This window comes from Rhizophagus irregularis, chromosome 5 (genome assembly GCF_026210795.1).
Source record: "Rhizophagus irregularis chromosome 5, complete sequence".
Lineage (NCBI taxonomy): Eukaryota > Fungi > Glomeromycota > Glomeromycetes > Glomerales > Glomeraceae > Rhizophagus > Rhizophagus irregularis.
In genome coordinates this window covers 3860066-3872724 of record NC_089433.1, presented here as the reverse complement: position 1 = coordinate 3872724, position 12659 = coordinate 3860066, and the positions used below count along the sequence as shown (strand labels likewise).

General features: G+C 22.4%; 1 protein-coding gene across 1 annotated transcript; it reads left to right on the top strand.

Moving 5' to 3' along the window:
* Positions 1 to 6690: 6690 nt before the first annotated feature.
* Positions 6691 to 8763, top strand: OCT59_025366 (uncharacterized protein; the record flags this gene model as incomplete). Its single annotated transcript, XM_066138024.1, has 1 exon — positions 6691 to 8763. The coding sequence occupies exon 1, from the start codon at positions 6769 to 6771 to the stop codon at positions 8761 to 8763; it is 1995 nt and encodes a 664-aa protein (XP_065992048.1). The 5' UTR covers positions 6691 to 6768.
* Between the last annotated feature and the right edge of the window lie 3896 nt (positions 8764 to 12659).

Sequence of the window (12659 nt, the reverse complement as noted above, 5' to 3'; positions counted from 1 at the left end):
AGATAGTAATAAGGAATAATAACTCAATATAGATAAGTTTATATCAACTAGGAAACGGGAACCGTTGTAAGTCCGGAACGAAAACTAAAATTTTGCCGATTTCATTGGGTGACGATCACGTGGCGGACAGAGAAACTCACGTGATCGATTTTTTTTTCATAGTGCGTAGACATATATTGTCCTTCGCTTCGCTCCGGACAATAAAAAAAAAAATTATTTTTAAGATTTTTTTTTAAAGTGCTATTTTGAAGTACTGTATATAAACTAAATGTGCTTCTCATTGGATTTCGTTCCCATTATCTTTACTATTAATAAAAGAATTTGACATTAAAAAATAATTTTGTTTTATCAATTATCCATATCTTTTTACTTAAAATAAGAAAATAAGCACCTTATTATAGGAAAATCAAAGAAGCAAAATAAAAAAATTCTAACTTACTTTAAAGGACATTTCTGATTTTTCACAAATAATTTTACGTCACACAAGGTATGACGTTTTAATAAAAGTACTTATTGAAAGAAAATATTAATCATTTAAAAAGTATATTTTAAATTTTCTTTTTGTTTTCCGAAAATTCACAATATAAATAATTCAGGTTATGGTTAAATTTTTTTGGACGAACCAAGTTTCCTCATTTTAAACGCTTTGCTCTTTTTTTGTAACAAGTAATAAGACAATACTACGAACTGTATAAAGACATTATTATATTATGATAACGTAATTAGTATAAGGTAATTTGACCTTTAAAAAAACATAATTAAATTTTAATAAGGTCGGTACGAATGGATATGATGATAGACTAAACTATAATTATATGCCTGTATCGATAAAAAACAAAAAAAAAATCTAATAACTATAAAAAAAATAAAAAAAATACAGAAACTAAAAACTATAAATAATATAGCCCATCCTTCCGGAAAAGTCTCGTGGTTGCAACTTACAATAAAAACTCTTTTCCCTTGGATCTCTCAGGATCTGCAAGTAGGTGTAGTGGAAAATCTATTTGTCACACCCACCCATTGGATGTCACAAGTGTCACTATATATATTTCTTACGCCACGTTGCCGTCGTCATCACGCCTCCACCTTCAAAGGTCGAAAATATCAGACTTTTTTCATATGCCCACCTTCTTCATAAAAAAATTTACATTTTGCAAAGAGCACTATTGTACTGGCGCTTGATACTCTCAAAAGAAATGTAAAAGTGAAAAAAAGACAAGTACTTAACTCTTATAGCTAATGATCAACAAGAAAGTTGTATTATTATAATTTAGTGATACCATCAACATTTCGGACGCTCTAATTGTGCTTCGACCCGTATCCGGATCAATCCGGATTGATCCGAATTTTTTTTTTTTTTCGGATATCCGGATTATATCCGGATCGATCCAAATTGTGAATCCGTATCTCATAACCCGGATAGAAACCGGAATCCGGATTGGATTTTTTTAAAAATGCAGATTACAGAGATGCATAAAAGCTCATTCAAATCGTCTCATTGAGACGGGTCAAATGGCGCTAATTTCATCCTTACACAATCACTGGATGCCGAGATATTCAACCAAATGTCAAAATCGGCATTTTTTATTTTACGATACTGCGCCATTTCACGTTTTGCCGAATATCTCGGCAACCAGTTATCATATAGAGATGTACAATAGCTCATCCGAATAGTTACATCAAGACGAATCTAATGAGCTTCAGATCATCTTTCTATGACCACTGGATGTCGAGATATTCAACAAAACATCAAACATCGGCACTTCTCATTTTTGTGATACTGCGCCATTTACATTTTGCTAAATATCTCGGCATCTAGTGGTCGTACAGAGATGCATAATATCTCATTAGAATCGTCTCGTTGCAACAAATCGAATGGTACTAAGTTCATCTTTCTACAATCACTCTATACTGAGATATTCAGAAAACCGTAAAATGGCACAGTATCGCGAAATGAAAAATGCAGATTTTGACATTTTATTGAGTATCTCGACATCCAGTGGACGTAGAAAGATGATCTAAAACTCATTAGATTTGTCTTGATGCAACTATTCGAATGAGCTATTGTGCATCTTTATACGATCACTGGTTGCCGAGATATTCGACAAACATAAAATGGCGCAGTATCGTAATTTGCAATATATAAAATGCCGATTTTTGATGTTTTGTTGAATATTTCGGCATCCAGTGATTGTATAAGGATGAAATTAGCGCCATTCGATCCGTCTCAACGAGACGATTCTAATGAGCTATTGTGCATCTCCGTAGCTCGCAATTAAAAAAAATCCAATCCGGTTTCCGGTTTCTATCCGGATTATCTGATCCGGATTTAAAATCCGGATCGACCCGGATATAATCTGGATTTTTTTTTTGTGTAATCCGGATGACGGTTTTCATCCGGGTCGAAGCACTACGCTCTAACGCCTAATTAAATATATCTGGCTGAAAATTGGTGCTACACAAACAACTATATATGCTCGAATAAAAAGAATTTCAATTAATTTTAACATCTCTTGTACTTGTTGATAATCTTATTGTAAAAGTATGTCCTGGACTAACAATTTCTTGTTCAGAAAGTCTCAAAGTAACGATAAAGGTAAAAGCATATAACATGAATATAGATATCTAATACAAATTGAAATTGCTCTAAAATTTTTCCAAACCAAATTTGCAATATAATGAAACTAGTTTCAAAAATTGAGAAAGATAAAGAAGATGAAGGTAAGAAAATTAGCTTGTAAATTATAAACATATAATTTAAATTTTTTAAACTATTTCTAAAAATTATTTTACTATATTAGCTCGTATATTAGCTCGTAAGTAATAGGTTATCTTATAATCGGAATGATAATTAAATTACTTACTTCTATTATTTTATATAACCAAATAATTTATTTTATTATTAATATTATTATAGTTAGTAAGTTAATAGCTATTTTTTTTTTATTGTATTTTACATGATATTTTAAATAACTAAATTTTCTATTGATATAATTCTTTAATAATTACTAATATTATAGAAAGTAAGTATTTAATTTTATATTAATTTAAGAGTATTTATAATTTAAACTAATAATATTATTTATTTAAATAATTAGATTGTAAGTTACTGTATATACTTAATTTTTATATACAATTATAATATTTTATCTAATTGATTATAATTACTTTACTTTATAATTATTATTAATTAATAATACTACAGGGTGTAAGTTATTTGTTTAATATATTATATTTACATATAATTTAAACTAACTAAATTCTTTATTTAAAAAATTATTTATTTAATAATATAGGGAGTATGTTATTTATTTAATTCTATTATATTTATATAATATTTACATATAATTTAAACTAACTAAATTTTTTATTTAAAAATTATTCAAATATTTTAGAACGTAAGTAATTTATTTTATATTTATATAATATTTACATATAATTTAAATTAACTAAATTCTTTATTTAAAAAATTATTCAAATATTTTAGAACGTAAGTAATTTATTATATTTATATAATATTTACATATAATTTAAACTAACTAAATTCTTTATTTAAAAAAATTATTTATTTAATAATATAGGGAGTATGTTATTTATTTAATTCTATTATATTTATATAATATTTTACATATAATTTAAACTAACTAAATTCTTTATTTAAAAAATTATTTATTTAATAATAATATAGGGAGTATGTTATTTATTTAATTCTATTATATTTATATAATATTTACATATAATTTAAACTAACTAAATTCTTTATTTAAAAAATTATTCAAATATTTTAGAACGTAAGTAATTTATTATATTTATATAATATTTACATATAATTTAAACTAACTAAATTCTTTATTTAAAAAATGATTCAAATATTTTAGAACGTAAGTAATTTATTATATTTATATAATATTTACATATAATTTAAACTAACTAAATTCTTTATTTGAAAAATTATTTATTTAATAATATAGAGAGTATGTTATTTATTTAATTCTATTATATTTATATAATATTTACAAATAATTTAAACTAACTAAATTCTTTATTTAAAAAATTATTCAAATATTTTAGAACGTAAGTAATTTATTATATTTATATAATATTTACATATAATTTAAACTAACTAAATTCTTTATTTAAAAAATTATTCAAATATTTTAGAACGTAAGTAATTTATTATATTTATATATATAATTTAAACTAACTAAATTCTTTATTTAAAAAATTATTCAAATATTTTAGAACGTAAGTAATTTATTATATTTATGTAATATTATTTACATATAATTTAAACTAACTAAATTCTTTATTTAAAAAATTATTCAAATATTTTAGAACGTAAGTAATTTATTATATTTATATAATATTTACATATAATTTAAACTAACTAAATTCTTTATTTAAAAAATGATTCAAATATTTTAGAACGTAAGTAATTTATTATATTTATATAATATTTACATATAATTTAAACTAACTAAATTCTTTATTTAAAAAATGATTCAAATATTTTAGAACGTAAGTAATTTATTATATTTATATAATATTTACATATAATTTAAACTAACTAAATTCTTTATTTGAAAAATTATTTATTTAATAATATAGAGAGTATGTTATTTATTTAATTCTATTATATTTATATAATATTTACAAATAATTTAAACTAACTAAATTCTTTATTTAAAAAATTATTCAAATATTTTAGAACGTAAGTAATTTATTATATTTATATAATATTTACATATAATTTAAACTAACTAAATTCTTTATTTAAAAAATTATTCTATAATTTCTTTTAGTTGGTAAGTTATAAGTTATTTATTTAATTCTATTATATTTATATAATTTAAACTAACTAAATTCTTTATTTAAAAAATTATTCAAATATTTTAGTTCGTAAGTAATTTATTATATTTATATAATATTTACATTTAATTTAAACTAACTAAATTCTTTATTTAAAAAATTATTTATATAATAATAATATAGGGAGTATGTTATTTATTTAATTCTATTATATTTATATAATATTTACATATAATTTAAACTAACTAAATTCTTTATTTAAAAATTATTCAAATATTTTAGAACGTAAGTAATTTATTTTATATTTATATAATATTTACATATAATTTAAACTAACTAAATTCTTTATTTCAAATATTTAGAACGTAAGTAATTTATTATATTTATATAATATTTGCATATAATTTAAACCAACTAAATTCTTTATTTCAAATATTTTAGTTCGTAAGTAATTTATTATATTTATATAATATTTACATATAATTTAAACTAACTAAATTCTTTATTTAAAAAAATTATTTATTTAATAATATAGGGAGTATGTTATTTATTTAATTCTATTATATTTATATAATATTTACATATAATTTAAACTAACTAAATTCTTTATTTAAAAAATTATTCTATAATTTCTTTTAGTTGGTAAGTTATAAGTTATTTATTTAATTCTATTATATTTATATAATATTTACATATAATTTAAACTAACTAAATTCTTTATTTAAAAAATTATTCAGATATTTATGAATGTAAGTAATTTATTATATTTATATAATATTTACATATAATTTAAACTAATTAAATTATTTAAAAAATCACCCAAAATATTTTAGCCTGTAAGTATTGCATTTTTTAATTATAATAATCCTATATTTTTTATATTTAGTTTATTATAATTATATATTATTTACTCATAATAATTAAATCTTTTAGTTGGTAAGTTATAAGTTATTATATACTGTACTATTTATTTATAATCTAATTAATTAATTATTTATTATATTAAAATCTTATAATTTTATTTAGAGTAAGTATAATTAATATTGTTTAATATTTATAATTGTAAATTTTATTTAAATTTTAATTTTTAATATAATTTCATTTTTATATTTAAAGATTTGGTACTAGTGGAAGTAAAATTGTTAATCAATTTATTTCTAAAAATCAATTAAAATGGATTCCTTATGATAAATTTGAAAATATTGAATATTTTGATAAAGGAGGATTTGGTACTTTATATAAAGCTACATATAAAAATACTGAAGTAATTCTTAAATATTTTGATTATCTTAATAATTCAGATGAAAATTTAAATGAATTTTTAAATGAAGTATGATTAAGTATTATTTTTTTTAAAATATTATAATTTATCTATACTAATTAACTAAATATTATTATTTGTAGTGGAAAATTATTGAAAATTCATATAAAATTATTAGAATATATGGATTTACAAAAGATCCAGATACTTTGAATTATGTATTATTAATGGAGTATACAAATAAGGGCAGTTTAAAAAGATGTTTAACAGAAATAACAAAAAATTGGGAACAAAAATTATTTTGTTTATATCAAATTATTAGAGGTCTTAATGATATTCATAAAAAAGATCTTATTCATTATAACTTTCATAATGGTAATATTTTATGTAACAAGTATGGAGAAAATATATATGGAATTTTCATTAGTGATTACTTAGGATTATATCAACTTGCAAAATCTTTTTTAAAAGAAAATAATATCTATGGAGTTTTGCCATTTATAGCACCTGAAATTTTAAGAGGTCAACCTTATACTCAAGCTAGTGATATATATAGTTTTTCTATAATTATGTGGGAATTTGCATCTGAAATTCTACCATTTAATGATAAAGCACATGATCTTCAACTTGCTTTAAGTATTTGTAAAGGTGAACGTCCTGAAATTATTGAAAATACTCCGCAATGCTATATAGATTTAATGAAAAAATGCTGGGATGAAAATCCATTAAAAAGGCCATCTTCTAAAGAAGTTTTAAATATTATTAAAAATTGGATTTTTCTTCCTTATAATAAGGAAATTGAAGATATTAATGAAGAATTAAAAAGCAATATTATGGAATTTATAAATGCACCAATTAAACATAATAACCTTATTGTAAAATCTCATCCAAAAGCATGCTATACAAGTCATTTACTTGATTTTACTAGTGAAGAATTAAATGGAATTCTAGAAGGTTTACAAGGATATCTTAAATTAAAACAAAAATATCAAAGTTCTCAAAATGAATTACAAAATATTCAAATGGAATTAGTTAATTTACAGCAAAACTCAACTCTACAAAATACCCAAATTGCAAATCTGCAAAATGAAAAGCAAGTTTTAGATAGTAAGTTGACTGAACAGTTAAAACAAATCAGTCAGTTAAATCAAGAAAAAAATAATTTGCAAGATAAATTGGTCCGAACAGAAACCATTATTCAAGAATCAAAATCTCAGCAAAATCAATTTAAAAATCAATTAATTCAAACAGAAGAAGAAAATCTTAAATTAGAAAAGATTGCTGAAACTTATTATCAAAGTTCTCAAAATGAGTTAGTTAATTTACAACAAAGAAATTCTCAATTTAAAAATCAATTAATTCAAATAGAAGAAGAAAATATTAAGTTAGAAAATGATTTCTTTGATTCACAACAAAGGAATTTTAAATTTGAACAAAATAATCAAAATCTGAGGCTTAACTTAGCTGAACAAATTAAAGAATTTGCAGAAAAAGAAAATATTTTACAAACCCAAATTATTGATCTGCAAAATGAAAAGCAAAACTTAGCTGGCAATTTAACCAATTTAACTGAACAGTTGGAACAAAATAAACTAACTAACCAGCAAGTTCAAGATCAAATCAGCCAGTTAAAGCGAGAAATAACTAAATTGCAAGAAAAATTAGCTCAAACAGAAGCTATTATTCAAGAATTAAAATCTCACAAAGAAAGCTTAATTGAACAAAAAGAGCAATTGGAAAATAGATTAAATCAGTTTCAAGTTAATTATGAACAAATAGAACAAGAAAAAATCAGGTTGCAAAATATGGTGAGTGGTCTTTCACAGGATCAAAAGCTTACTATAAAATTGAAAGTCAAGTTAGAAAAAGAAATTGATCAATTGGAACAAAAATTGTTCATTGAAGAACAAATCAAAATGCAATTAATTCAAGCTTTACAGATTAAACAAGATAAAGTAAATGAATTAGAACAAAGACTAATTAACCTTGATCAAGAGCGTATTAAAAAGCTACAAGATAAAAGAAAAGAATTAAGTGAAATTGAAGAGGAATTATTAAATAAATTAACTAGTGGAAAAAATACTAAGGAAATCCACAAAGAAAAAGATGCTAAACAAAAGGAGTTGAATGAACTCCAACAAGAATTATCAAAAACATCAGCTTCTTATAATGCCAATAGAAAAAAACAGGTTCTCAATCAAACCAATGATTTTCTGAAAGTTAAGGATAATTTCCTAACTTTACGAGAAGAAGCTATTGAAAAACTACAAAATTGCTGTAATCATCTAGAAAGTTCTATTAATAAGGAAAGAAATACTATTGGTTCTGTTGGAGATATGAAAATCTCTAAATTGACTGATAAATACACTAAAGAATTTCAAAATATTCTTGTAAAATATAATGATGGATTGTTAGAGTTGAATAAAAATTATTATTCCTTAAAGAAAATTGTTCAGAAAAATAAAGAGTTGGAAAATAGCCTCATAATTGAAAATATTCTTAAGTTGAATTCTTTTAATCTTGATAATTACAAAATTTTTAAATTTGCTACTAATTCTCAGGAAGGAATCAAAATTCAATTAAATTCTAATATGATGGCAGAAGATATAAATTCATTGAGAAAAAATTTGAATGAATTGAAATTAGAATTAGATCAAGAAAAAAAAGAATTAAAAAATTTAGCAACAGTTTAGATTTAACCATATTGATGGATTATAGTACAGTTCATAAATAGCTAATTCATCATTGAAATGAAAATAGGTATTGTATTTAATAAAATATATGAATATATATTCTAGAATTTATTGAACATTATAGCATAGTTCTAGGAATTTTGAGATTTTTTTTTTATTAAATTATAACTATATTTTATATTTTTTTTTGTTTTGTTTATCAAAAGGTTTCAATAAAGGATAATTAAACTTTTTTGAGAGTTCTTTATATAAGTCATTTAAATAACCATTTTTATTATACTTATATATTTAAATTAATTTCTGAAAAGTCAATTTAAAAAATAATAAACAATATCAATTCACCAATGTAAAATTAGCTATATGTTTATTCAAAAGTATTATTATAAATATATACTTGATAAGAAAGTCATACATATGGCTTTAATAATATTTTTAATTTAAGTGCAATAGATTCTTTGATTTTTTGGTAAAGTAATTTTCTTTTTGAATCTTATCAACAACTATAATTGATATTCCATAAAAGCCTTCCTTGCATTTTGCCCAAAATTCTCACACTTGTTTCACTATGAGATTTTTTTCATAATCTTAGTTAAGCAGGATTATTTCTATTAAAATTTGTACATATCAAAACAAAATAGAAAAAAACAGATGATGATAAAGTTAGCCTTAAATAATAGTAAGTACTAACTTACTCTAATACTGTAATGCATAGCCAAATTCTTAACATATTATAACCTGGCTTACTCTAGCCTTAATCCAAACACATATCCCAACTATTTTACAATATGATGGAATGTTGTTATATATTTTCGTTTTTCTTCATGAACTTGTCAACTAGAACAAATTGAGTCAGTGTAGAATTAAGGATAATTTGGTTGAGGTTATCTTAAGGTATTTGATTTTGTGAGTAATAATAAGAGTTTCTCTGTGTACATAGTTATAACTAATTTGATCTTGAGTACTAAGAGGCAAGTCTAAATAGTTAATTATAGGGGCGAAAGAGATGAGTTTTTAAAAAATTTATTGAAATGTTTACTTGCTAAAAAAAAGTTTGCCCATTTCCTTAATAGTAAATTCATTGCAAGTAAAAATTCTTTGATGTTATTTTAATGAATTGTATTGGTATTAATAAAATTTGTACTTTTATTGTATCCTCTTTGTGGGAAATCTATTTTAATTGGTTCAAATTATTATACACATCATCGAAGAATTGGGATATTTTTGGTGATATTGATTGTGAGGTCCCTATTGTTCATACAATAAAGAATGATGCATTGATAATTGACTATATATTACAAGTTACTTATTAGTCATTTGAAAATTGATTGATATAATAAAGAAAGTTTGCAATATTAATATGCAGTATATTTTCATATTTAGTACATTTGGTACTGTTACGCGATAAAATGCACATCCGATGTTCGACGTTATTCGATGTTTATATGACGATCCGATATAATTTGTGTCCATGTCGATTTCTATCATTACATAACGATTTATGACCGCAGGTTGTGTACATTAAATTAGCCATATAGATAATATTCTTTATTTTATCAATTTTATTATTATTTTTATTATTAGTTTTACATATGTAGCGATAGAATAATCATATATTACAATATTGTTTATATTATTATTATATATTATTTTATTTATTGTCTATAACTGTATTTTTAAAGATTATTGATGTATATTGATGTATAAGATCTATAATAAGAGTTAATGAAGGATAATTTGATTAATAATAATCAACTGATAGAATTTGTCATTCGTAACTTATCAAAAGGAGGGCTTATAATGGTTATTTTTATTACTATTATAGTAATTAGCCATATTACCATGAAACATATTCCATTATGTGTTTAGAACCTATCGGTAGATTAGATTTTGATATGATAATAGATGGTGTTGGAAAAAGAGATGGAGAATAGATATAAATACCTTTCACCAACTCGTTGATAAAAGTAGTCAGTACCGAAGATTGTATTTTATCAGCTATAGTAGAAATCCTTTTCCTATCACTTTTTATCATTTATTATCGCTTCGTTGTAAACCCTTAATCCTATCACTTCATAACGTTATTAATAAAACCGTTATACATCGTATCGTTATTGTTGTTCCTGTGTGTTTTGATATATTATTCATTTATTACTCGACGTGTGTTATCATTATCGTATTTTGTAGGTGTTTATCTCGACGATTCTTAACGAACAATACCGGATAAGTAGTATTGAGTAAGAATCCCGTTGATAACCTGGTGTTTATATGACTTATTTTAACCAACCGTCGACCTTTACTTGCCGATATATTTCGGTAACAGTACATTGAAATAAAATTACGTCATACATTATAGATTTACTCAACTTTTTTGCTTCTCTTTCTTTCTTACTTTTAATAGAATAATTATAAAATAATATGAAATTTAAAATTATTTATAATAAAAGTTTAGGTTCAAAATTTTTGAAGGCTGAGCGGTTCTTCAGATTAATGCAGAAACTTGTTGCCAACAATTTTATTTATTTTATTTTTAAAAAAAATAATGTATAAAATTTATGTTTAAAAGTTATTGTTTTTAATATATTATAAAGAAACTCATATTATACGTTTTCAACCAGTCAGAATGATAAGAATTATCAAATACTTACTAATGAATACTATTATTTTATGTTAACTTTTTTAAAGCCTTTTAAAAGAAGGTACAAAAATAGTGGGTTGACACTGGAGATATATGCAATTTTACGAGAGGAAAAAGTTTTTCTAAACTCAAGACGAAACATTTTTGCGTAAAATGCAAAAAAATTGAATTTTTACTATAAAAAGAAGTAAATAATTGTGTAATAAATAATATTTGATTATTTCCACTAGTTAACAATATGTTTTGTATTTACAACTCTCTTTAAACTTTATTTGTTGGCTTTAATATTATTTTGGTCTCTACTTATTACTAAATATATTTTTATTAGGCGTTATTTTTTCCCTTCTTTTATTATGAATCTTTTTCAGTTATGGAAGATGCAGATTTTTTATCATAGCAATAAGTGTTTAAATTACTGTGTTAATTGTTATATATATTATATATTTATATTTTGATAATGATTTGTATTATTTTTTTATCAAATAATCTGATAATGATAAAAATATGTACTTTATTTAATTTTTCATTTACTATTACTTGCCTTTATTTTAGATTATATTTTTATTCATGATCGGGTGAGTTTATACTTTCATTTTTTTATTTTAATTTCATCGCCATTCCCACTTTCATTTCTTAAATTATTGAATTGGCATTTCAGCAGACATAATTTTTTAATTTTTTTATTCGTAATCAAATCTTAATTTTTTTCATTTATTTTGATTTCGTCTCTTTTCTTACTTTGTTTATCTTTATACTTTCATTTAAACGCCTTAAAACAAACTTAAAATTTCTGAAGTATTCTTAATAAAAAATAAACTGTTCCCACCCATAAAATTCATACATGAAAATCCGAGAACAAATGTCCTTAAGTAAAGTTCTGAAATGTTTCTAAAATATTCTTAACAAAAAAAAAAGAAAATTAGTTAAGAAAAATAATACTCCCTGCCCATAAAACTTATATCTGAATCATATAAATGTAAATTGTTAAATTATCGTATAACACTTACAAATTTCACAATGATGTTATTTTCAGGTTAATGAGTTACAGAAATTATACTTCGAGTCAATACATCACCGGGAATAGATTTAATTCTTTGGAATACTTTAATATTGAAACTAATAACTTTCATAATAAACGCTATCCATCTGCGAGATAAAAACTATTCATGTGATAAAACTGATAAAACTTTAACTCGAATTTTCTGATAATAACATAATATTTTTATTTACTTTAATATTTAATTTAATCAAATATGAACGA